A 27,867-nucleotide genomic window follows, 5' to 3' on the forward strand; every position below is an offset into this window, starting at 1 on the left:
CCATCATTGCCAAGGTTCGACTAAAATTAGTCAATATACCATACAGGTTCGACTAGAACAGACAGAAAAAACTTAGACATTTTGTTTAAGTATAGCCATGAAGTCGGAGAGCATCAGAAGTCAAAGGAGGCAGTTTTAAGCAGTTTTCTGGCAGTTCTCACAGGACACGTGGAGGTCTCATAGTTGATGATATTGAATGTCGAAGACACGTGTTGGCTGATAATCAGTCGACCGTTAGTAGTAGTTATTTTATTTTTCCTATTTAAGCAAGTTCAATATGGGCAGTTTAGGGTCCGCATTTTCTACAAAACACAAGTAAACTCAAATCTCTGTGCAAAATGAGTGACGGGTGCAACTTTGGAATGTACGTATGCGTACCAGTCTAATTTATGCAATCATTTTATGTTATATTTCATCTTCAGTGCACATTTACTGCTTTCTATTGCTTTTAGTTATTTTAAAAGCCTTTAATTTCAGTATTTACTTTTACTTTAAAGTTATTGCTGCATTTAATACAGACTAGATACACGTAATAAACAAATTAAAGCAATTAGTCCTGGAGTATTCTAGTTGATTCCGCAAAAGTAACCTTTAAAAAGGAAACTAGCGCTTGTTTACCATATTTCTGGGTAAACAGACCTGTCCTTTTACATTGATTGTAATATTCTAGAAGATTTTCGTACTCTATACCCAAAAAGAAAGTGAATCCTGCACGTTCGACCAAAACATTGTGGTTTAACTTTTGTGTAATATCCATATCAACTAGCACTCTAACATATTGCCGAAAAGTTCTATCAAATTTGGATTTAGATGCGGCGCTATCTATGCATATCGGAGTGCCAATGCTACTGGCAATAACAAACAGAATTCTTGGCCTCCAATATTCTTGAGGTAACCCAAAGAACCTAACCCATACTTGTGCAGAAGAGTTCTGTTGACAAGCCAGATTAAAATCCCTCGACCAAGCAAACAGCTTAAGAGTTCCCGGATTAAGGCTAACAAAACCAGAGGCCCTAACCCTACGCATATCTTCAGCACTACAAAAGTTGAATTCATAAAAACCCTTTCCAAGGGAGAGAACTCCCCAACTTTTCAAATTCGACCATAAAATCGCAAGCTTTTTGCGCAGATCAAAAATAGTTAACGGAGACGAACCTTTCAGCCGTAAGATTCTACCATGGAGGTTATTCTTACACTCCTCAAGACCAGCCTTGTACTCATCTTCCGGAATGGTTATGGAAAGCCTGTCACCTTTAACAATGACTTGTGGAAGTTGAGAGGTAGGAATATCGCATACCCCAGTAAGAGCTTGAGCAAAGGATTTAGGAGGATTTCTGTCTGCTACCGAAGAGGAAACTGCAACATTTGGAGGCTCAGATCTGATTTCCGGAAAAAGGGAAGTGAAATCCACGGAGACAGGTTAAACGGAGAAGGAGGGCACTGCCATGGAAACAGTAAGTAGATTCACCAATAAAGGAACCTAAAACTATTCTCTTTTTATTTCTGTATATTTATTAGAGACATGATCCGTTGAAAAAAGATTTTTAAAACTATTTAAAAATTTTGGTAAAAAAAAAACTATTTAAAAAATGAAATTAATTTTTAAAAAGCTTACTTCATAACTTTTTTTTTTTTTTTTTTTACAGAAGTTTACTTCATAACTTGAACTCATCAAAATAATGTATATGTTCTAATTTCTTTTTAAGTTAAATTCCATTAGTTCTATTAAGATGACATTAATATATTTCTTTTAATTTTAAACTATGCACTATCTTTCCGTAAGTTTATATATAGACGATAATTTTTAATGATAGATAAAAAATTGTAGGTAAATGTTATATATATTTATAATTTTTTATTATCACTAAAAATTAGATAAGGTGTGAGTAAAGTTCTTTTAAGTTTTTGGAAGTTTTAGTTTCTTTAACTATGACTAAATAAATAGAAATCATATATACTCATAATTTAACTTAACAAATATTTTATAAGGCTCTATTTAACTATAGTTTAATTTTAAAAAATTGACTTAATTGTAATTTTGGTTCTCTATTTTCTCTTTTTTTGAGTTTGGCTCCCTCTATTTTAAAATCTAGAATTTTAGTCCTTTTTAAGTTTTTTTTTTTTTGAATTTAGTCCCTCAATTTAAATCTCATTTTAAATGATGTGGCAGTTGAATTGATGATGTGGCGTCACGTAAGTAGTAAAAAACAATTTCCACATCATTTATAATTATTTTTTATTTAAATAATATATAAAAATATTAATTTAAAAATTAAAATAACAAAAATAAATTAAATTAAATTAAATGATCATAAATGTTCTATTAAAATTAATTTAATTTATTTTCTAAATTAAATTAAAGTTGTTTTATTCTTATCTTCTTCCTTCCAAATTCATGTTAATTTTTTTCCCAGATTTTTTCACAAAACAAGCAAAAATAGTCACGTACCAAATTAACAATACTAGCTTAAAACTTATATTTTATTTTATTTTTTAAACCAAAACACATAAACAAACACAATAATCTACTACCATGAAGATTAACATATCAAACTTGAAGAATGAAAAGTTTAAAATTCCATGGAGTGATAACGCTGTTTGGTGTTACAGGGAAGAATTTTAGATAAAAAATTTAACAACCAATCGATAAAAAAAGGGAAGAAAAAAAACTTGAAACTCACCTAGAAAAAGAAGACAACCATCAGATATGAACTAACTATAAACATCTTTGGAGTCAAATCCAAGATTACCAAAAACTCTCAAATTAAAGAAACCCATTTAATAAAAGAAAGAAAAAAAATCTGGTAGAATGTCCAAAAAACACTACAAATTTGCAATGCTTTTATATATAGAAAAAATCTCGAAGAAAATCTCAAAAACCCCAACAAGAATCTCAACCTCCCAAAACCCTTATCCCCATTCAAATCCTCGTGCCTCCAGGACGCTTAAACCGTTTTCAATCCCATCGTTAACAACACAAATGCCTCCAATAATTTCCGCTTTCATAATTTCCTTCTTCAATCATACGCTTCATTTTCCACCATTAACGATTTCATCGCTTTTCTCTGTCTCATGACGAAAACTCATTCTTCATTTCCCCTGAGAAATCCACTCACCATAATCTTCTTACCCAATCTTGCAAATCTATTGATTCCACTCTTTCCCCAATTTATCAAACCTTACATTGATTTATAGGATATCCAAATCTGGTCGGGTCAAAGAAGCTAAGAAGTTGTTACTCCCTCCGGTCTCAAATATAAGTAAATTTACAAAAAAGCCCACCCTTTAAGGAGAATGTCTCCATGCATTTAATTTTTATCCTCTTTCTAATTCTACCCCTATTTTTGCTTTGGAAATTGTTGCAAACATTTAAAATGTAAAAAATTGTAGGGGTATATTTGAAATAGTGACATTGAATGTAATAAATATTGATTTTTTTTTTTTATATTTAAGACCATAGAATTTTTTTTTGTTGCTTATATTTAAGACCGGAGGGAGTATGTGTTATGGCGGAAAAAAGTCATTTCCTTGATAAGGTAATTAACTTATATGTCTCTGATGAATGGGATGTGCAGAAAAGGTGAGGCATTGGCTGCATTGGCATTGTTGAAAGAAATGGAAATGAAGAGATGGAAAAGAAAAAAGAAATCCTATAAAAAGTCCAAAAAAAAACTACAAATCTAGGAACAAAGAAAATATTTGGGAACAAAGAAAATATTTGCAGATTGAAGAATTAAATTATTAAGTTTTGATGATTAATAGTATTAAGTTTTGGTTAATATTAGAAGTTATTATTATTATTATTATTATTATTATTATTAATTAAAATGACTTGAATTTAAATTTGGTCATTATGGAAATGACAAGTCATCACTATCAATGGCCATGTCACTAAAAATTAGTCTAAAATGGAGAGGGGGACTAAAATTCAAAAACAAAATTAAAAAAGGACTAAAATTTTGGATTTTAAAATAAGGGAATCAAAACTAAAAAAAAAAAAAAGAGAAAATAGGGGGGATTAAAGTTGCAATTAAGCTTTTGTCAAAAAAAAAAAAAAATTGCAATTAAGCCTAAAAAATTTGAAATTCCCTGTGGTAGCCCGTTTTATATACCCTCAAAGATAATCCTAAGTGTGAATGTCATTTTAATATACCACAAAAGAAATTAGCTCGTTTAGTGCGCAAAATAAGAGACATAATAGGATATATGTCTCATATTTTAACTCAATCAAATGTTTGATGACACAACATGATATGATAAGTTAATCCTAAAATTTATCCTATCCTACCTAATTAGTTAAAAAATTTATCCTAAATTGAATATGAGTTGCGTTAAAATCTGACAGGATAGAATAAGAAAATAATTTACTAATTTACCCCAATAAAATATATTTTAAAATAAAATATAAAATATAAAATATAAATACATATTAATTTGATATTAAATTAAAAAATATTAAAAAAATAGTTATATATATATATATATATATATATATATATTTTTTTTTGACAGAATATATATATATATATATATATATATATATATATATATATATATATATATATATATATATATATATATATATATATATATATATATATATATGATATTGTCATAAAGGTAATTTTGTAACTCTATATAATATAAAAAAATACTTAATAAATTAAAATATTTAAAAATAAAATAACTACTGAAATTTTAAAAAATGAATACTAATTTTAATTTTTATTTAATTAAATATATTTTCTTGCAAAGGTAATTTTGTCATTTACATATTATATATACATATTTTTATTTTGTTTATCTCACTTATAATGAAATTCATGATTTTTTTTAAGGAAAACTGAAATTAGTTACTCAGTCGTGTCAATGAAATTGCTTTAAGCTCGCACCCTCTACTATGATTATCCCGCCTCGTTTTCTTGCGGGCTTTTGTGGGGCAGGTCTAAACGGGGCGGGCATGCCCGTTTGCCACCCCTAGAATTGAATCTCTGGCTTGATTATCTCTGAACTGTTTAAGTATCAAAATTAAATCATTTGTCTTGTTTATCTCTGAACTGTTGAAGTATCATAATTAAATCTTTGGCTTGATTATCTCTGAACTGTTTAAGTATCAGAATTAAATCTTTGGCTTGATTATCTCTGAACTGTTGAAGTATCAGAATTAAATCTCTGGTTTGATTTTCTCTGAACTCTCCCAAGTTCAGAACTAAATCTTTGTCTTGAATGAGTGTCAGAATTAAATCGTTGTCTCAATTATCTTTGCACTGTATCTAGAAGATGATAATCTTTGTCTGATTGTGAACTAACCTGGAAAAAAAAGCAAACTTAGTTTTATGCAATGTCATGATGTATATAATGCATTGTGCAATGATGTTCTCAGAATAAACGAGAATGTTATGAAGGATAGAAAAACACTTAGAAAGGGGGGGTTTGAATAAGTGTAGCTTTAAAAACTTGACAGATAAAAATAAATTGCACAGTTATTTTTATCCTGGTTCGTTGTTAACTAAACTACTCCAGTCCACCCCCGCAGAGATGATTTACCTCAACTGAGGATTTAATCCACTAATCGCACGGATTACAATGGTTTTCCACTTAGTCCGCAACTAAGTCTTCCAGAGTCTTCTGATCACACACTGATCACTCCAGGAACAACTGCTTAGATACCCTCTAAGACTTTTCTAGAGTCTACTGATCAACACGATCACTCTAGTTACAATCTGCTTAGTTCACTCCTAAGACTTCCTAGAGTATTCTGATCAACACGATCACTCTAGTTCCTTACAACTTAATGTAATTCTAAGAGTTTACAAATGCTTCTTAAAAGCGATAATCACAACTGTGATATTTCTCTTAATCGTTTAAGCTTAATCTCACTAAAATATTACAACAACAATGTAGTGAGCTTTGATGAAGATGAAGATTCTGAGTTTTGATTTGAACAGCGTTTCAGCAAGTTTGATATAAGTTGTTTTGGTGCAGAATCGTTAACCTTGCTTCTCATCAGAACTTCATATTTATAGGCGTTGGAGAAGATGACCGTTGAATGCATTTAATGCTTTGCGTGTTCCGTACAGCATCGCATTTAATGTTATACGCTTTTGTCAACTACCTCGAGCCTTGTTCACGCTGTGTCTACTGACGTAGCCTTTAATAGCTTTTAACGTTCCTTTTGTCAGTCAGCGTAGCTTGCCACTTGTACTTCCTTCTGATCTGATGTTTGTGAATACAACGTTTGAATATCATCAGAGTCAAACAGCTTGGTGCATAGCATCTTCTGATCTTCTGACCTTGAAGTGCTTCTGAGCGTGATACCATCTTCTGAGCTTCAGTGCTTCTGATCTCTTGTTCTTCTGATGCTTCCATAGACCCATGTTCTGATTCTGCTTCGACCATCTTCTGATGTCTTGCCAGACCATGTTCTGATGTTGCATGCTGAACCCTTTGAGACAAAGCTTCTGAGCGCTGAATTATGCGTACTCTTTATATATATTTCCTGAAAGGGAAATTGCATTGGATTAGAGTACCATAATATCTTAAGCAAAATTCATATTATTGTTATCATCAAAACTAAGATAATTGATCAGAACAAATCTTGTTCTAACAATCTCCCCCTTTTTGATGATGACAAAAACATATATAAATGATATGAATTTGCGATCAGAAAGAACAGACGGCAAAAGACAAATTACACAGTTATAGCATAAGCATATGAATATGTCTCCCCCTGAGATTAACAATCTCCCCCTGAGATAAATAATCTCCCCCTGAAATAAATACTCGAAGAACTTTAATAAAAGACTTCCCTGATTATTTCGGTAGAGACGATCATATAAGCTTTTGTCTTCAGAGAATTCATAGCTTCTGACTTCTGCTTCCATTGGACAGCTTCAGAACTAGAATTTCTTTAGATCCTTAGAACACTCACAGCTTCTGATTCCTGCTTCCATCTAGGACAGCTTCAGAACTTGAATTTCTTTGATCTTCTGAACATTCACAGCTTCTGATTTCTGCTTCCATTCAGGACAGCTTCAGAGCTTTGAATTTCTTTGATCTTCTGAACATTCACAGCTTCTGATTTCTGCTTCCATTCAGGACAGCTTCAGAACTTGAGTTTTCTGGATCTTTTAGAACATTCGCAGCTTCTGATTTCTGCTTCACTCGGATAGCTTCAGAGCTTTGAATTTCTACCAACATCACTTCATGCTAGATTTGTATCAGAACATTGTTGAATGTACCAGAGCATCATCTGAGCATCTCTACATCCTGAAATGTTACAGAACAAAAACTAAACGACAAAAGTCAGCATGAACGAGTTAGAACATAAAATGTATGTTTAAACACATTATATGAATCAGAGCAAATAATGTATCAGAGCCATAACATTATATGTATCAGAGCAAATAGAATTTTGTCAGAGTAAATAGACAAATATAGATCAAATTCTATTATCAGTGCTTCTGATTCATTCTTCTTTCTTGCTTCTGATTTCTGAAGCTTGACAGCACTCGGCTTGCTTCAGTTTCCATGGTTTTGCTTCTTGTGTTTGCTTTGAAGATTCTCTTCAGTATACCTGCAAAACACTTAAACCATATAGAACTTGCAGTTCTTGTTAGTGAATGTGTGGGAGCTTTACCCAGCAACTGATAGATTTAATCAAATCATTTATCATTTATCTTTCTCCCCCTTTTTGTCATATCATCAAAAAGAATATTTCAAAAGAATTAGATGCATAAAACGACAAATGGAGTCACTGGAATGTAAAAGCAAAGAAACTTTTTCATTGATAAAAAAAGATTACAAGAAGATGTTTAACAAGCAGATGCAACAAGGAAAAATAAAACTACTAAGACCAAATCCTAGGACCCTAGCTAAGACAACGCCTCATTGACTGCTTCTTGGACTTTCAGGCGAGGGATCAGGGAGACTTGGTCCTGATGCAGATCTTCCACCATCTTTACCAGAGACAACATTCTCAGCAGGTGAAGATGAAGAGATTTCTTCAGAAGAGATTAAGGGAGAGGAAATGTTAGATGAAGAGGAAGCTGAGTCTTGAAGGTCGAAAGATGAGGAAGAAGATGGAGATGATGGAGGGCTTTCACCAGGAGGATGAAACACACGTCTAGAATAGTTTCCAGACAACATTGCTTCGAATGGATTCACCTTGAGAGGATCATAGGTGATTTTGATCTTTTTGGGTTTGGAAGGTGATGTTTCAACAGCTTTTCTTTTGTTGTTTTGATCATTTTCATTATTTCCTGGGCTTGATGAAGAGTTCATGATGGGTTTGCAGAAAAATGAACAGGTAGGGTTTGATATGGAAGAGAGAGAGAGAGAAACTTGATGAGGAATGCAAAGAGATAGAGAGAGTTGAGAGGGAAAGAGAAGAGTTTGAAGAGTATTTAAAAAGAAATAAAATGAAACGAATGATGAAAAGCATTTAATGTTACGTGACGTGAGGAGGGATAATAAAGACAAATGAGATGACTAGCACAGTTACCTATGGTCGGTGTCCCTTCAACTGCACGCGCGCTTATCCATGAATAGTAACGACAGGTTTACCATCCCGAGATAAAAACGTAACAGCTGTTTTGCTTTAAAAGAGGTTCTGAATCAACTTAGACAATGAAACGTTAGTAATAACCGAATCATAATTTCTAAAAGATTTCAATCAGAACTTCTGATATATAAAAAATAATCCATTTTCATTTCAGAAGATACTCATACATGAGAACTTCTCATCTTCTCATTCTGAGCATAAATCCATACTGATGTTCTTCAGAATGAACTTAAACCTATCTTCAGCCAGGGGTTTTGTAAAGATATCAGCCCATTGATGGTCTGTATCAACAAAGTTTAAAGATATAACACCCTTCTGAACATAGTCCCTTATGAAATGATGTTTAATCTCAATATGTTTAGCTTTTGAATGAAGAATAGGATTCTTAGATAAACATATAGCAGAAGTATTATCACAGAATATAGGAATGTTACTCTCAAATATCTGATAATCTTCTAACTGACTCTTCATCCAGAGCATCTGTGTACTACAACCAGCAGCAGCGACATATTCTGCTTCTGTTGTTGATAGAGCAATAGTTGCTTGCTTCTTGCTATACCAAGAGATCAAATGACTTCCAAGAAATTGGCAACTTCCTGAAGTACTTTTTCTTTCAATTCTGTCTCCAGCATAGTCAGCATCGCAGAATCCTACTAAGTTGTATTCTTTAGATTTTCTGTAAACTAAGCCAACATTAGTAGTACCTTTCAGATACCTTAGAATTCTCTTAACAGCAGTTAAATGAGATTCTCTAGGATCTGATTGGAATCTAGCACACAAACAAACACTGAATAGAATGTCAGGTCTAGAAGCAGTCAAATATAGAAGAGATCCAATCATACCTCTGTATAACTTCTGATCTACCTTCTTACTTACCTCATCCTTACCTAGGATGCATGTTGGATGCATAGGAGTTTTGGCTTCTTTGCAATCTAGAAGATTAAACTTCTTCAGAAGTTCCTTCACATACTTGGTTTGGTGAACATACTTTCCTTCTGATGTTTGATTTATTTGTATTCCAAGGAAATACTTGAGTTCTCCCATCATGCTCATTTCAAACTCAGCCTGCATAGACTCAGCAAACTCCTTTCCAAGTGTAGCATTAGATGTTCCAAAAATAATATCATCTACATATATTTGACAAATTAAAATATCCCTTTTAAAGGTTTTACAAAGGAGAGTAGTGTCCACTTTTCCTCTAGTGAAACCATTATCCAGAAGGAAAGAACTTAAGCGTTCATACCAAGCTCTGGGAGCCTGTTTCAATCCATACAATGATTTCTTAAGTTTAAAAACATGATTAGGAGACATAGAGTCTTCAAAACCAGGAGGTTGATGGACATAAACTTCTTCATCTATATAACCATTTAAGAAGGCACTCTTAACATCCATCTGATAAAGAGTGATGTTATGTTGAGTGGCAAAAGAAATTAATAGACGAATAGATTCTAACCTGGCCACTGGTGCAAAGGTTTCTGTGTAGTCAATCCCTTCTTGCTGACTATAACCCTGAGCCACCAGTCTGGCTTTGTTTCTTACCACTTCACCTTTCTCACTGAGCTTGTTTCTGAAGACCCATTTTGTACCAATTATATTGAATCCATCTGGTCTAGGAACAAGATCCCAAACATCATTCCTTGTAAACTGATTCAGTTCTTCTTGCATAGCAATTATCCAGTCTGGATCTTCTAGAGCATGATCAATAGAAGTTGGCTCGATCAAAGATACAAGACCTAATTGACAATCTGCATTGTTCTTAAGGAATGCTCTTGTTCTGATTGGATCATCCTTCTTTCCAAGAATGACATCTTCTGAGTGACCAGAGATGAGTCTGGATGATCTTCTGATTGATGGTTCTTCAGAAATGCTTAGATTCTCCAGAGAAGCTGATACTTGATCTTCTGGTTCTTTGCTTCTGAGGAGCTCTGCTTCTGATGCGTTGCTTCTTGGCTCAACAACTTCTGATATATCAATATCACAATCTGCAAAATTATCAAACTGCTTTGGTTTTTCAGAACCAAGCTTATCATCAAACCTGATATTGATTGATTCTTCTACAATCAATGTTTCAGTATTGTATACTCTGTAGCCTTTAGAGCGTTCAGAATATCCAAGAAGGAAACATTTTTGTGCTTTGGAATCAAACTTACCAAGATGATCTTTAGTGTTCAGAATAAAGCATACACATCCAAAAGGATGGAAATATGAAATGTTGGGCTTTCTATTCTTCCACAATTCATAGGGAGTCTTATTTAGAATAGGTCTGATAGAGATTCTATTCTGAATATAGCATGCAGTTTTTATTGCTTCTGCCCAGAAATGCTTAGCCATATTGGTTTCATTGATCATGGTTCTGGCCATTTCTTGCAGAGTCCTATTCTTTCGTTCTACAACCCCATTTTGCTGTGGAGTTCTAGGACAAGAGAAATCATGGGCAATACCATTTTCTTTGAAGAACTCTTCAAAGGATCTGTTCTCAAATTCACCACCATGATCACTTCTGACCTTTATGATTTTACACTCTTTTTCAGATTGAATCTGAATGCAGAAATCAAAGAACACTGAATGAGTCTCATCCTTGTGTTTCAAGAATTTTACCCATGTCCAGCGGCTATAATCATCTACGATGACTAATCCATATTTCTTCCCTCTGACAGATGCTGTTTTGACTGGGCCAAACAGATCAATGTGCAAGAGTTCTAATGGCCTTGAGGTAGAAACAACATTCTTGGACTTGAATGCAGGTTTGGAGAACTTGCCCTTCTGACATGCTTCACAAAGAGCATCTGATTTGAATTTCAGATTAGGGAGTCCTCTGACCAGATTCAGTTTGTTAATCTGAGAAATCTTTCTCAAACTAGCATGACCTAATCTTCTGTGCCAGACCCACTGCTCTTCAGAAACAGACATAAGACAAGTCACCTTCTGACTCATAAGATCTTGCAGATCTGTCTTATAAATGTTGTTCTTCCTCTTGCCTGTAAATAGGATTGAGCCATCCTTCTGATTTACAGCCTTGCAAGACTCTTGATTAAAGATTATATCATAACCATTGTCACTCAATTGACTGATAGATAAGAGGTTATGTGTTAATCCTTCCACAAGAAGTACATTAGAAATGGAAGGAGAGTTACCAGACTTTATAGTTCCAGAGCCAATTATCTTGCCCTTCTGATCTCCTCCAAACTTGACTTCTCCTCCAGACTTAAGCACCAGGTCTTGGAACATAGACCTTCTTCCTGTCATGTGTCGCGAGCATCCAGAGTCCAGGTACCATGACATGTTGTGCTTTGTCCTTTTTGCAGTCAAGGATATCTGCAATAGGAATAATCTTATCCTTAGGTACCCACATTTTCTTGGGTCCTTTCTTGTTAGATTTTCTCAAGTTCTGATTGAACTTGGGTTTAACATTGTAAGCAATAGGAGGAACAGCATGATAATTCTTAATGTGAGTTTCATGATATTTCCTAGGTTGTGTCACATGCTTTTTGGTATGTGTTATGTGAAAACTTTGAGCATGTGAAGTGTGCCTAATATCATGGGAGTGGCCATACTTGAACTGATCATACAATGGCTTGTATGTGATTTTCATTTCATCAACAGGTTCAAGTTTGTATGGGGTTTCACCCTCAAAACCAATGCCGACTCTTTTGTTTCCAGACACAGCATATATCATAGAAGCTAGCTGACTTCTGCCAATACTTCTAGATAAGAACTTCCTGAAACTTAAATCATATTCTTTCAGAATATGGTTTAGACTAGGAGTGGATTTTTCTGAATCAGAAGGAGATCCAACATTATTGGATAATTTTAAAAGTTTTTCTTTTAATTCAGAATTCTCCAACTCAAGCTTCTTTGTTTCAAATTCAAATTGCTTTTTCAGCTTTTTGTATTTGAGACTAATCTGAGACTTGAGTTCCAGAAGTTCAGTTAGGCCGGAAACTAACTCATCTCTAGTAAGTTCAGAAAATACCTCTTCAGAATCTGATTCTGATGTAGATTCTGATCCGTCATCTTCTGTCGCCATCAGCGCACAGTTTGCCTGCTCATCTTCTGAATCATCTTCTGACTCATCCCAGGTTGCCATAAGACCTTTCTTCTTATGAAACTTTTTCTTGGGACTTTCCTTCTGAAGATTCGGACATTCATTCTTGTAGTGTCCAGGCTCATTGCATTCATAGCACATGACTTTCTTCTTGTCAAATCTTCTGTCATCGGAAGATTCTCCACGTTCAAATTTCTTTGAACTTCTGAAGCCTCTGAACTTCCTTTGCTTGGTCTTCCAGAGTTGATTTAGCCTTCTGGAGATCAGGGACAGTTCATCTTCTTCTTCAGATTCTGATTCTTCAGGATCTTCTTCTCTGGCCTGAAAGGCGTTAGTGCATTTCTTGATATTAGATTTTAATGCAATAGACTTACCTTTCTTTTGAGGCTCATTTGCGTCCAGCTCTATTTCATGACTTCTCAAGGCACTGATGAGCTCTTCCAGAGAAACTTCATTCAGATTCTTTGCAATCTTGAATGCAGTCACCATAGGACCCCATCTTCTGGGTAAGCTTCTGATGATCTTCTTTACGTGATCAGCCTTGGTGTATCCCTTGTCAAGAACTCTCAATCCAGCAGTAAGAGTTTGAAATCTTGAAAACATCTTTTCAATGTCTTCATCATCCTCCATCTTGAAGGCTTCATACTTCTGGATTAAAGCTAGAGCTTTAGTCTCCTTGACTTGAGCATTTCCTTCATGAGTCATTTTCAAGGACTCATATATGTCATAGGCCGTTTCCCTGTTAGATATCTTCTCATACTCAGCATGAGAGATAGCATTCAGCAAAACAGTTCTGCATTTATGATGATTCCTGAAAAGCTTTTTCTGATCATCATCCATTTCTTGCCTTGTCAGCTTTACGCCTCTGGCATTTACAGGATGTTTGTAACCATCCATCAGAAGATCCCATAGATCACCATCTAGACCAAGAAAGTAACTTTCCAGTTTATCTTTCCAGTATTCAAAGTTTTCACCATCAAATACCGGCGGTCTAGTATAACCATTGTTACTGTTGTATTGCTCAGCAGAGCTAGATGTAGATGCAGGTGTAGGTGTAGTCTTTTCACTTTCATCAACCATCTTTTACTGAAGCGTTTTTCTCTTCCTGATTCTTTTCTAAACACGGTTAAGTGCTTGCACCTTAGAACCGGCGCTCTGATGCCAATTGAAGGATAGAAAAACACTTAGAAAGGGGGGGTTTGAATAAGTGTAGCTTTAAAAACTTGACAGATAAAAATAAATTGCACAGTTATTTTTATCCTGGTTCGTTGTTAACTAAACTACTCCAGTCCACCCCCGCAGAGATGATTTACCTCAACTGAGGATTTAATCCACTAATCGCACGGATTACAATGGTTTTCCACTTAGTCCGCAACTAAGTCTTCCAGAGTCTTCTGATCACACACTGATCACTCCAGGAACAACTGCTTAGATACCCTCTAAGACTTTTCTAGAGTCTACTGATCAACACGATCACTCTAGTTACAATCTGCTTAGTTCACTCCTAAGACTTCCTAGAGTATTCTGATCAACACGATCACTCTAGTTCCTTACAACTTAATGTAATTCTAAGAGTTTACAAATGCTTCTTAAAAGCGATAATCACAACTGTGATATTTCTCTTAATCGTTTAAGCTTAATCTCACTAAAATATTACAACAGCAATGTAGTGAGCTTTGATGAAGATGAAGATTCTGAGTTTTGATTTGAACAGCGTTTCAGCAAGTTTGATATAAGTTGTTTTGGTGCAGAATCGTTAACCTTGCTTCTCATCAGAACTTCATATTTATAGGCGTTGGAGAAGATGACCGTTGAATGCATTTAATGCTTTGCGTGTTCCGTACAGCATCGCATTTAATGTTATACGCTTTTGTCAACTACCTCGAGCCTTGTTCACGCTGTGTCTACTGACGTAGCCTTTAATAGCTTTTAACGTTCCTTTTGTCAGTCAGCGTAGCTTGCCACTTGTACTTCCTTCTGATCTGATGTTTGTGAATACAACGTTTGAATATCATCAGAGTCAAACAGCTTGGTGCATAGCATCTTCTGATCTTCTGACCTTGAAGTGCTTCTGAGCGTGATACCATCTTCTGAGCTTCAGTGCTTCTGATCTCTTGTTCTTCTGATGCTTCCATAGACCCATGTTCTGATTCTGCTTCGACCATCTTCTGATGTCTTGCCATACCATGTTCTGATGTTGCATGCTGAACCCTTTGAGACAAAGCTTCTGAGCGCTGAATTATGCGTACTCTTTATATATATTTCCTGAAAGGGAAATTGCATTGGATTAGAGTACCATAATATCTTAAGCAAAATTCATATTATTGTTATCATCAAAACTAAGATAATTGATCAGAACAAATCTTGTTCTAACATGTTATATGTTTTGCATGTATATGCTATGATATTATGTACATGATGCATGAATGTAAATGTTGCTGACGATGGCGGTGGCTTTGAACATCAACGTCTAGTTAGGGGAAATAAATCCTTGTCTGTTGTTGGGAATGAAGAATATCACTCATCATCTTTTATTTAGTACGACTGTACTGGGAATTCCCGCTTTTCTGTTTGGGAATACTTCGCTGGGGATCTTCGATTTCTACTTGGGGATAAAAGCATTTAAAGAGAGTTGGTTGTTCGTCATTCTTTTTTAATGAAGTGTTCGGCTGTATGTACCCTGACTGGGGATAAACGAGATGGATAATCCTTTGATGCACTATTTGCCTCGATTTCATATATGAGCGTCAACTCTTCTGGGGATAGTATCCTTGAATAAACCCTGCTTGGGGAGAGAATTCTGATGGAGAATTTAGAGAAATAAACTCCGTTGGGGAGTTGAATTCTGTATACTACAAAGAGAGAATAATTTTTGATAGGGATTAGGATTTCATAGGCTACGTTGAGGAGATTTCTGCTGTATGTTAGGGAAATGATCAAATTCCGCTCGGGGTATAAGGTCGAATTGTTGGTGAGAGAGCATCCCGCTGGGAAAAATGAGGAAATCGGGCGAGAAACCTCAATATGTAGCCTGATACTACGCAATCATGATTAAACTGGGGAACATCCTGTCAGCGGGAACTGAAGGACAGTTGGGAGATAATGAGCCTTCAACTAGGGATGCTAGGGAATAATCCGTCGTGCTGAATATAACTTGATGGAGAGACACTGAGATCTTTAGACGATGTCAGGGATTATATAGACCCAGATTGGGGATATTATTATCGCTTGGCGAGACTTCAACCAACGCATCAACGTGTTGTACTTGAATGGATATACGTACCCGGGAGGTAAAATAGAAAGTGCCCCAAGTATAGCATGACATCTCCACGTGGTTTCCTCTCAAGACAGGGGAACACAAGGCTCACCCATAACGAGAAAATGCTAGAGTAAAAAGGTTTACTAGGCGACTGTGCTTTGAACCTTTCTAAACACGTATTGGATTCGAAGAGTTGACAGGCAATTAGTGATTGGAACACCAAACACGTATTGACCGGAGTATCAAACAGGTATTGGTTTTCCGAGAAAATGCCACCAGGGACAGGGAGTGGGCTTAGGGGGTTGTCATACCCCAAAATTTGCCCATCATTTTTATATTCAAGCTCATTTGAATATTAGAAGCTCAGGACTCGACTGACTGTACACTCTCCTAAACAACAACCCCCAAGCTAGGGTTTTGATATTTTCAAAGTAAAATCGAGTTCTAAGACCTCAAATGGAACCCTTGGTCTCTCATATGCCTCAAAGGATCCTCATGCCAAGTTGCAAGCTCTGATTCATAAGATTGCTCAGTCAAAAGTTCAAATGGTCAACAGTCGACTGGTTGACCTAAAAGTCAAACTATGGTCAAACCACAGTCAAAACTTCTGATTTTTTGTCAACAATCTCATTTTGAAGTATCATTCACCATTTGATCAAGGATTGATCATGGTTCATCAAGAAAAGATCAGAAATCAGCAAATTCAAAAATTTCTAAATTAGGGTTTTTATATGAGAAAGTCAACTGAACTTTGACCAGCCATAACTCCTACATGGAACATCATAAATTTCCCATCCAAAACTCATTTTTAAGGAAATTTAATTCTCCACAACTTTGTCTCTCACATGCCAAGTCTAAAAATGCTTCATTTGGGAGATATGACTCAAAACATTACAGGTCCCTTTTGAAAGTCAATTAAAAGTCGTCTTTTTCAAAAGAGCATACAAGGAGCATGGAAAATTATTTTTACATGGGACTAAAAGCATTGATTATAGGACTCTTCAAGGTTTCTATAAAGTCCAAGAACTTGAAAAAATGTTGAGATATGAAGAAATGGCAAGGTGCACAAGTTCACCTATTTTCAGGGGTATGCATGAAGAGAAAAGAGAATCCAATTCGTTTTTGGAGATAGGGCTCGATTCAAGGGGTTTTGAAGTTTCCAATACGTTCCTGAGACCTCACTGAAGGATTTCCGTTTATTCTCCAAGGCTGCAGCATTCAGAACCATCCTCTATCCCTCACGGTTTGCATTGTTCTTTCAAGAATCAATCTCTTTAATTTACAAACCATAAACATGTTTTGATGGCATATTTGCGTTTATAATCATATTTACAAGCTTTCTGGATCGATAATTTGTAAATTAAGGACAGGTACGAGAACACGCCATGGTTAGGGCTTCGAGCTCCAAATTAGGGCTTCTTTGATTCAGCCAAAATTAGAGGAAATTGAGGGCTTGGTCGTGTTCAGTAGGTCAATTGTGATCGATCCATGGTGTCATAACGAGGTTATATTGCGTGTTTCATAATTTATGGTTGTGCAGGTTTTGCCACAAAACAAATCGTGGCTGAAACGATAGCAATTTCCTAGCTAATCTCCAGGCCTTGGACGATGGAGAAGATGACTAGATGGCAACATCCTACTGGCCCAATTCAAATCCAGGCTGCGCGCGTTTTTTAATTTTTTTTGTTGCTTTATCACGTTTAATATATATTTACACAGGATTAGTAGATGTACACAAAGCGAGCGCAGTACAAGTGGATGGGAAGTCTTGATGGTTTCCCCAGTGGCAAGGGTTCGAAACCCAGCCCTTGCATTATTTTTACGAATTAACAAGTTTCTAGATCATATGCGCGTGGCCCCAGGAAAGCATACGATGCGCCATCATCATACAACCGTTTGATCATCTCAGATGCAGATCTAGTGCCCAAGAAGCGTGATACCCACCATGGACCTTCAGGAGTGCATCACACCCAATCACAAGCTAAATTTCCAATCTCTCTTTATTTTTAATCACATAGTTTTAATTATTTATTTATTTTTGTTTGATCACTTTTTAATTGTCTATTTATTTATTTAATAAATTTTCTTTTAAATAAAACTTCTTATAAATTTTCTTTTTCTTAAAATCATTTATTTTGATTTATTTTTATGATTAAATAATTAATTTGATTTAGTTATTAATAATATTTTTTATTTGATTTAAATAATTAAGTGATTGATTTAATTTAGTTGTTTAATTGTTTAATTAGATTAATATTTTATTAATGAATCAAATTACTAGGTTAATAATTTAATCAAGAACCTATTTTTGCCGACTTAATTAATTTGATTTTTATTTATTCCATTAACCATAGCTAACTTGTGCCTAAATCAGGATTTATCATTTGATCAGTCCATACACTGAAATTTTTCCTTTGTGCAGTTTTTCAGGGTTACCATCAGGGTTCGTCCGACTACGCGCCATATCAGATCAAAAAGCTAAGTCCCTATTTTTATTATTATTTATTTATTCATTTACTTTTGCCTTATAAAATAAATTAGGGTTTACTTTCAAATGTCAATGAACTCTTCCTACACTCACCCTTTGTTGTTTATTTTTCCTTCTCCAATTTTCAGGGTTAACCAACCGGTCAAAGCTCGATTAGTCGGTAACCCTAAAATTTAATTTATTTTATTTCTCTTTTTCTATTATTACTTATGTCAGACTTGCTGCTTTATTGGGGTTTATATTTATTGCTTTTTCTCCCCCATCCCCATGGCTTATTATGTAACTGTTCCTGGTTTGTATTGCTTGGCCTTGAAGGCACTTAATCTTGTTTATATTAGTAATTTAGGGAGTGTAACTTATGAACTGAATTTAGAATAATTAATTTTACAAGATAAATTATTTTGAAATAATCACGTGATTGTGCACCCACACACTTTTTATGGTACCCCTCTTGTTGCCTGTTGCAAATTGCATAGAATTGTAGGGAGATGCCAGTGAAGATTGAGCTTTCGTTGAGGATGACGACCCTGACTTTCCGAAGGTTTTCTAGTTCGTAAGTGGTTTAGGTCACCCTAGAACTTAACCTGATCGCCTCCGGATGAGGAAAGAATGCTACTGCATAGCTTTGCCCCATCCTATAGGGACTTTGAAGAGATTCGTCTCGTAAGGACTTTCTGAGATCTGTCCTATCATAGGCAACTTTCCCCAGTATTATGGGCTTAGGAACAATGCCCCTGATTGATCAGGGTTGGAGGTAGTTTCAACTATGCTTAGGTGAATGCCCCTGATTGCTCAACACTTCTGAGAGATTCTTCGAATCTTGACCTGATTGCCCCGTATTGACTGAATTCTTACTCAACAGAATGTTCAACTGCTTCTGTGCCCCTTAGGGTGATCACATCTTGAAATATTTTGCCCCAACTCGACAGAGTTCTGAAGACAACTTTTCCTTCGAGAGGAATACACTTTTTATCTGAAGTTCATGATGGAAACTTTCTTGATGTCAAGCGCTTGTTCATATGCGAAGAATATTTATCATGAGAAATATAATTCTAATGAAAAGTTCATGTTTGTCTTGAAGTTTAAAGCCATTTTTATGAAATGATGCCGTAACATCAATTTTTGTATTAAAGGTTGTGTGATACCAACTCAAAAGCGAAATCTCATAGGAGTCAGTTTACCGTATTCTCGTTACAGTATGCTTTCAAATTAACCCTACTTCTATTAGGACTTTTAAGGGTTGTAACGTGGACATGTTCACGTTTTTTTAGAAAAAAAGGATTTAAGGCTCAAAATTATCTGGTTCCCACCCCCTTCATGATGTTCTCCAACCTATGTTCAGTTAACTCGATGCAAGCATTCATCCTTCAAAAAGGAGTTTGAGATGATTGAGGAATCAATGAGGTTTTTGGAAATGGAAGTCACTCACCTTTTATTCTTGGTGTCTGATCACACGATCTTGTTCTTTGAATTTATAGTCACACGACTTTGCCCTTTTCATTGAGGATATTTTTTTCCCGCTTTTTTGTTGTTGACATTTTTTCATTCTTTTTATTCTCTTTTTTTTCTGGACCAAGTCGTGTGATCTTGCGTTGACTTCGATTCATTGGAAAGATTGTGACATGCCTCATTCCTTGGTTGAGAGGGATAACCATTGCGGTATCGTCATATTTTGACCTCTTAATATGAGGGATAACCATTGCGGTTTCAACTTTCCTCAACCTTTTGAAGGATAACCATTGTTGTATCATTATATGTGTGCTCCTGATGAATTTTGAACGCTCAATCAGGTTAACTAAACACTACCCTGCCCCTGGGTTAAATGTGAGGGTTTTTTGTATAGAAAAGAAACTCCTACTTCAAGGCTCAAAGGGGTTGACAAGGTATTAACTTCCTTATATCTCCAGTGTTTGGGGATTTGAAACAATGCTTGTACATCATCAACAAGGATTTATTCGAAAGCATACCATTTGAGGTTATGGGTATTATATGTTCGTCATTCTCCCTACAAAGTCATCATGCTTTATCACCAAGAGTTGAGTATCAAAAGCAAAGAAAAAAATATATGAGCAAAAGTGAATGGATTTCTTCAAGACAAACATATCCAATGCATCATTTTAAAAAAATAAGTATTGCATAGAAACAGTATTGAATAAAAAAAAGATTACACGTGAAAATGCATGACGATATAGAGATTGCCAACGCCGAGGAGATTCTCTTCGTATGGACTTATTGCATCAGAATATCCGTTGAGTCAAAGGGGAACTTGAAATCTGGCCTCCAGGTGTGAATGTGATAGCCTTTGCATCAATCAGGTCTTGAACCTTGTCTCTGAATGGCTGACAATCATCAATCGAATGGTCAAGTGCCCCAAAGTGGAAAACGAACCAAGCGTTAGTATCTGAACCTGCAGAACGCTTTAGATTACTTCTAGGAAAAAGATTCCGACGAAGTCACACAAGAGTTGTAAGTGTTCAGCCTTAGGGATTTGAGGGATAAAATAGTAAAAAGATGAGAAACTCATTGTGAAAACCTGTTATGCAGTGATATATGTATGCAAATGCATATGCACTGTTTTCAAGGTCCTCGAAAGAGAAACTCTTATTAGTAATTATCAAGTTATAATTATCACTTCCATTTTGGGCTTACAAAGAAAAAGAAAAAATAACAAGTCATAATAATAAATAATAAAAGCTTATTAGGTTTCCCATGGACACCTTCTCTTTGTGCCAACATATGCATTAATGCTCTGTTCTTCGTGAAGTCGCTTTGTGAGCTCCAACACCTTCTTTTCACTGGCATAGAACTGAGTCTCAAAGGTATCTCTTTCCTCTTTCAATTGAATCCAAGATTTTTGTAACTCTTCAAGATTAGTAGGCATATCTGGATGGAGAACAAAAATTTGATGTAATACTAATTAACCCCTTAAAATAATATTTCTTAACATAAATTTGATGTAATACTTGTGTAATACACGACCAAATTTGATGGGGTTTAGTGTCAGTATTGTGAGTAGATTATGGAGAGACCGAAGGTGTCTCACTTGGCAGCAGTCTAGAGGATTCTAAGATCCGTCAAAGGGTCTATTGGCTGCAGAATTCTCTTTCCCGTAGCGGATACAAGCAAAAAAATGCAACTTACGTAGTTTTACCGATTCCAATTGGTGCAGAGATAAAGATGATCGAAAATCTACTGTTGGATATATCTTTATGTTCGGTGGAACACCAATCTCATGATGTTCGAAGAAAGAAATGGTAGTTGCACTCTCATCTTGTGAGGCCGAGTATATTGTTGCTTTGTTGTGTGCGTGCCAACCCGTGTGGTTGATGAATTTATTACAGAAGTTGGACATCAATAAGGGGTTGTTACGCTCTTGGTTGAGGAAACTTGTTAGTGAATGAAATTTGAGATTGTGATATTGTAGAAGTGAATACTAGGGCTGTTTTCGATCCAGTCCGGTTCGGATATTTGCTCTCCCGAGTACTGGACCGTAGTAACCGGGTAAACTAGGACCGGACCGAAATAGTGATGGACTTTTTTTGGGACCGAAACCGGAGCGATACTTCTGGATACTTGGTCCGAACCGGACCGAAACTAGAGTTAGGGGTAAATTATCAATTCTCAATTCTATTGGATACTTGGTTCGGTTCTATTGTTGGATATCAGACAAAAAATTTATCCATTCCCGGACCGAGTAGCATTTCGGTTGGTCCATTGGTTCGGTTCTATTGGATCGGTTCTCGGGTGGATCTCGGGTAAACCAGCCCAAATACAGCCCTAGTGAAGACCAAGTGACTGATTTGCTGACTAAGGGGGTCACAATTGAAGTGTTCAAAAAGTTGAAGAAGAACATGGGCATGAAAGACTTGAAGAACTTGAATTAAGGTGGTGTGTTAAGAATTTTAGATAATTCAAGTTGGTGTAACCGTTTAACACAAGGTGTAACCAGTTACAGACATCAAAATAAGTCAAATAAGCTGAAGAAAAAAAATGCTTTTGGACTTGCTGTAACCGGTTACGCAGTTGTAGTAACCAATTACCACTATTAGTTGATATTATATTTTTAGCAGCTGTAATCGATTATGTGTAACTAGTTACATGCCCGAGAATTTTGTTTTTCAACTATTTAATGATGTATCTTGTATTCCACTCAAGTTATTACTTAACTTATTACTTGTATATATATCCAAAGGGTTTCAATAATGAAGTTAATTATAATGAAATTAATGCCACTAAATTATCTCACTTGAATTCTCCTCTCTCTCACCCACTCTCCACATTCAAACTCTATTGTTTTCCATTCTAATTTCTAACACATAGTGCATTAACTAACTGCTTCTAAACTAATTTACCTGCAGTAAATAAACCAATTACTACTCCTAAATTTAATTAACTATAATTAATGCCTAACGGCCAAAGTAACTATCCCACAAACTAGCAATATGCGAGTAAAGCTTATTAGTCAAGCTACTAGACACTAGACAAGACTTTGATTAGTCCTTAGATTAAAATATCCAACAACTATTCTGAATTGAATATTATACTCTCAAAATTCTTACACTTGGGTTGGACCAGCTTTTAGAAAAGCTAGACGTTTCCACCTTTTTTCTTTACTTTCAAAAACTAAAATACCATTAAAAAAAGCCATCTTTTATTTAAAACTATATAAAAAAACCTAAACAACTATTAATATTTGCAAGTGGGATCAAAACAAGAATTCCCTTGTCCCATAAGCACATGGTATATATACAAATGAAGTATATCATTTTTGGTGTAAGTTGAAAAACATAAAAGATACTATTTCTTTGGAGAATGATAAGCTACTTAGTGGGGCTCTTAGCACTTATTTCCACACATTAATAAATAATAAAAATTCATCCACTTTCCAAACCCATTTTTTCTTTTCTTTTTCTCATTAATTTTAACACAAAAATATTCTAATTATATTTAATGTAATCCACTTTGTGTGTATTTTCCATTCTTGATATGCTTGGCTAGATTTTAGTATTGCAAAAGCTGAACCATTTAGAGAACCAATTGTAACAAGAATCAATATAGCTGAACCAGCATATGTTCCTCCTTTGACTATGTAGCACTCACCATTCAACCATCCTTTCCCATAGAGTTGCTTTCTACTCATACTTGTTGCAGCAATCAATAATATAACTACAATTCCAAAGCTAACCCTGCTAATTAAACATTACCAACTTAATTACCAACTTAACATAATAGCTAGCAACATAATTGTAAAGAGATTGATATCACCTACCAAGATATAAAATACAGAATCTTTGAAGAAGTAGGTATCTTAAACTTGGAGATACTTTTCCATCTTGAATAAGAATTCTTTACTAACACATAATTCCCAATGATATGTGCAAAAAATAAACTAACCAATGTTGCAATACTCAATCCAAATGCTTTACTTGTTTCCATATAACATAGTTTTCCATTCCATCTAAGATCCTCCTCCTACAAAATCAACAAAAAAAATCTTTTGAAACATGATATTAGCACTGTCGTGCTGGACTGACCAGATACCAGATACCAGACACGCTTTCAATTTGAAGAGAAAAAGAAGTAGCTAACCTTATTTCTCTTTATCTCGGCGGCTATACACAAGAAGAATGAAATCAAACCAAAGGAGAGAGAAATGATGATGAGGAAGATAACTGTGAAGTTGAATCTAGGAGGAGGGATTTCCATGATGAAGTGGTTTGTTTTGAATGAAGAGAGTTGAGAAAAGAGTAAAGGGAATAATACTAATGAATATGTCTTGAAACATACTCAAGGAACAGAATTATGAGATGGTTCTATGAAGGTGTTGTTGGACATCACTTTCTTTCTTCAGTTCTTTTCTTTGTGGTGTTTGAAACTTTCTTCCTATTGAGTCTACCATATTGCTTTGAACAAGATGCTATGTTTTAATTGAATGTGGACTTGTTTTGGATAAATCTTGTTTTTTTAGTTTTACTTTTCTCATCAAATGGAGCTGGTCAACATCTCCACCGGTTTACATCTATAGGGTCTTTTTCTAGAAAATAGAATCTTACATATCTTAATAATTGTTAGTTCAAAAATAAAATAAAAAATTATATTTTCTCAATTTTAAATATAACAAAAACAAAATAGAATTTAGTTAAGACCTACAAAATTTTCGTAAAATAAACAAGACAGGCGAATATAATTGAGGGTGTGAGTCAGAAATTTTATTTCTTCCAGTAAAATAATGGTATAAAGCAGAATCGATAAACCCTGTACTACTAAAAACTATAAATCATAAAAATGTATACTATCTCATTAATGTCCACAATTTGCAAAAATCCATAAAAAAAAAAACAGAACGAAGCGAAACAGAAAAGAATAGGATGCAGATCTAAAAACTTAATTTGTCTAATAAAAAAATTAACGGGGCAAAATTTATCTATATGACATATCGGTCCCATTTTACATATAATATATAATATTGAAGAGAGTAAGGTAAAACTTCTACGTGAATCCAACGCAAGTCCTAGTTTATAGGATGGTGATTGCTCCACTATAAACTAGATAATTTAACTAATAAGTCAATGAATATATACTTACATTTCATATTATTTACATGCACATAATCAACACTTAAAAGGACAAGGATTGGATTCCTCTCCACTGAAAAGAACTATTAGTGTCTAAAAAGAATCATGCTTTGAGTTCCCTAATCATGGTTACTATTTTCTTGAAAAGATGAAACACTTCTGAGTATGTTCCTCTTCTTTCCACTAAAAAGGTGATTTTTTTTAACCTCGTATTCTTAAGAAAAAAATTGTTTGAAAATTCGGAATTGGACTAGAAGGTAAAGTAAAATCTAATTAGAAAGAAAGAGATTGTGAGGAGGAGATTTATTGTAAAATGCAACTGGTCCAAAGATAGCTTTAGCCTAATAGTCTTATTTGAATGGTCAATTTTGGATAGCCAACATGCTAATTAGATGGATAGAGTTTTTTCTTGCATTTTGTCTTTCTCCTTTTTTTTCCTCTCTAAAACAGTGGATTCATGAGGTGGAGCACACTTATCACATGAGGTCATAAGTATTTAAAATTGAGATTGAAATATAAATTCTTTATTTTTATTTTATAAAATGGAAAGGTCAATGATAGAACAATATTGAAAAGGACAGTTATGGGGTGTGAAGATTTTTATTTTCCCGGGGGAGGCCTTGAGGGATGTTATGTACTGATAAAGTGATAATAACAAAATTAAAACCAACTAGTCTCAAGTTGGATCTTAACTTCATTTGGAAGGAAACTGGGAACCTAAAAAATTCCGGTTTGTTATTATAAAATGCGTGTGGTTCTTAAATGCCAATGTTTCTTGCAACCACTATAATAAATTAAAGGACAAAACTTAAGTATAATTTTTTAGGTGTGGTTCTTATTATTTTCCAATGAAAATATGATAAATATACATAAATATGATTTAGTAAGTGAAAATAGGAGAAATTTGCATACGTGTAAAAGGAAATTATACATTTGTCATACTTCTAAAGAATTGTATTTAAGTTTTGTCTTAAATTAAAAGGTCATCCTAATCAGTGTTTTGAAAGAAAATAATAATAATATGGCTTAAATGCACTTTTGGTCACTGTAAGTTAGCGAGTTTTTGATTTTCGTTCCTGTAAGTTTTTTTTTGGTTTGAGTCCCTACATCTTACTTTTTGCTTGAGGTTTAGTCCCTAAAACCAAAATCCGCAAGAAATTCTGCAGGTTTCCTGCGGATTTAGATTTTAGGGACTAAAGCGAACACGAAAGTGAAATATAGGGAATCAAACAAAAAAAACTTAAGGGACGAAAATCAAAAACTCGTTAACTTTTAGAAACCAAAAGTGCATTTAAGCCTAATAATATTCATGAATATATATTATATAATATCTGTGAGTATTTTAAAATCTATAGATATCCGTTTCACGGATACCCACATAGATATAGATATAAGTGACTATGAATATCATATTCATTTAATGGGGGTGAAAAATGGAGGACTAATCCCCGGGTTCACCAGTAACCATTATCATCCCTATTAAAGAATATTAAATGAGTTTTAATTACATATATTTAATTATTTAATTACTTAAATTAATTTATTCACTCTTTTTCATACACTACATAACTTATAACTTATACACGTGAAAGTAAATGAAATTTCAATATTATTACCATTTTAATATGAGAAATGATTTACTAGAAACAAAATAAACTAACCAAAAAATTAAAAAACTCTTAAAAAATTAACAATAAAATTTTTAGAAAAAATAAAATAATAACTAAAACATCTCAAATAAAAACTCATATTTAATTTAAATATTCAAATGTTTTGATAAAAAAAATGGAAAAAATCCTCGATATCATTTTAAAACTAAACATGAAAAGAAAGAGTAGTGTTTTTTTTTTTTTTTTTAAAATTAAAAAGTAGTAGGTATTGATACGAAATACGCAAAAACAATAATGCAACACTAAATAAAAATAGAAAATAATTAATAATATGTAACGTTTCAATTTTTTTCTTTATGGTTTAAAAATTTTCAATTTTTTAAAACACTATTAATAAGCTATTTTTTTAAAGAATAGTAACATATCTCTAAGGACAAAACTTAGGTAGAGTTCTTTAGGTGTGATTCCTACTATTTTCCAATAAAAATATTACAAATATACTTAATTATCATTTAGTGAGTGAAAATATGAGAAATTTGCATACGTATAAGAGGAAATTATACACTTGTCATATTGTCATTAGAAAATAGTAAGAACCAGACCTAAAGAATTGTACCTAAGTTTTGTCCTATCTATAATGCAATTAATGATCCTTAACGAGTGCCTCAGGGCAGTAGTTAGCATTGTCCTAAATTAAATTGTAGATTTCGTAACCAACTTCTATCTTGCACAATCAATTTATTGAGATAAATGCTATTTAATTCATTTTTTTTATTCTTAACGTTTGAACCACATTTCACCTCGGTTAATCTTAACAATTATGATGAAATATGGCGTATTCGTAAGTTTTTATCATACAAAGTATCTTGCTCGTAAGGTGAACATATAAGTGTTATCTTATGTACTAGTACTTTTTGCTCCGACAAAGTATCATGGAGAGCGATTTTGCTCTGGCGAACAAGTTTACTCAGGCGAGTCCAGGGAAGAGCATGACGGAGATTGATCTGCAAGAGAGAAGTACCAAGATAGTTAAAGAGATTGTACTGGAACATCGAGAGTACAAGGCTGGATGGAAGAACACTATCCTTTAAAGACATTATTACTAGGAGAAAATGGGATGACATGGAAGAAGAAATGTGTGAAAAGCAAGATGATGATGAGTTCTTAGAAGATGCATTAAATGAAATAACAATTGAGGAGGATACGATAGGAGGTTATGAACGTCCTTACTTCGTATTTTGTAATGCAAAAGAGAAAAGGATACAAAGGTCATGGCGTATGAGTTATTGTGAAATTGCTTGGGAGACGTATTGGCTACAAGGCATTA

At 34.3% G+C, this 27,867-nt stretch overlaps 2 protein-coding genes across 3 annotated transcripts; both read right to left on the reverse strand.

Moving 5' to 3' along the window:
* Positions 1-258: 258 nt before the first annotated feature.
* LOC131645406 (uncharacterized) lies at positions 259-21,236 on the reverse strand. Its single transcript, XM_058915949.1, has 3 exons — positions 21,073-21,236; positions 640-1,379; positions 259-302 (listed from the first exon to the last, which is right to left on the reverse strand). The coding sequence occupies exons 1-3, from the start codon at positions 21,234-21,236 to the stop codon at positions 259-261; spliced, it is 948 nt and encodes a 315-aa protein (XP_058771932.1).
* A 1,211-nt stretch (positions 21,237-22,447) lies between these two features.
* Positions 22,448-24,377, reverse strand: LOC131609245 (protein MODIFYING WALL LIGNIN-1-like). Of its 2 annotated transcripts, none has more exons than XM_058880925.1 (3): positions 23,945-24,377; positions 23,625-23,827; positions 22,448-23,544 (listed from the first exon to the last, which is right to left on the reverse strand). In XM_058880925.1, exons 1-3 carry the CDS (start codon positions 24,059-24,061, stop codon positions 23,277-23,279), a joined length of 588 nt encoding a protein of 195 aa, XP_058736908.1. In that variant the 5' UTR covers positions 24,062-24,377; the 3' UTR covers positions 22,448-23,276. The 2 variants fall into 2 exon arrangements, with proteins under 2 accessions (XP_058736908.1, XP_058736917.1); XM_058880934.1 differs by having other exon boundaries at positions 22,455-23,541; positions 23,945-24,368.
* Positions 24,378-27,867: the final 3,490 nt, after the last annotated feature.

This window comes from Vicia villosa, linkage group LG1, assembly GCF_029867415.1.
Source record: "Vicia villosa cultivar HV-30 ecotype Madison, WI linkage group LG1, Vvil1.0, whole genome shotgun sequence".
NCBI lineage: Eukaryota > Viridiplantae > Streptophyta > Magnoliopsida > Fabales > Fabaceae > Vicia > Vicia villosa.

Coding starts and splice junctions, on each gene's coding strand:
- LOC131645406 (XM_058915949.1), bottom strand. CDS start 21,236: ATGCCTACTAATCTTGAAGAGTTACAAAAATCTTGGATTCAATTGAAA. Junction 1,380..21,072: donor TATGTTGGCACAAAGAGAAG/GTGTCCATGGGA, acceptor TCCGGAAATCAG/ATCTGAGCCTCCAAATGTTG. Junction 303..639: donor CAATCAATGTAAAAGGACAG/GTCTGTTTACCC, acceptor TGTGTTTTGTAG/AAAATGCGGACCCTAAACTG.
- LOC131609245 (XM_058880925.1), bottom strand. CDS start 24,061: ATGGAAATCCCTCCTCCTAGATTCAACTTCACAGTTATCTTCCTCATC. Junction 23,828..23,944: donor CCGAGATAAAGAGAAATAAG/GTTAGCTACTTC, acceptor TTGATTTTGTAG/GAGGAGGATCTTAGATGGAA. Junction 23,545..23,624: donor ATTCTGTATTTTATATCTTG/GTAGGTGATATC, acceptor ATGTTTAATTAG/CAGGGTTAGCTTTGGAATTG.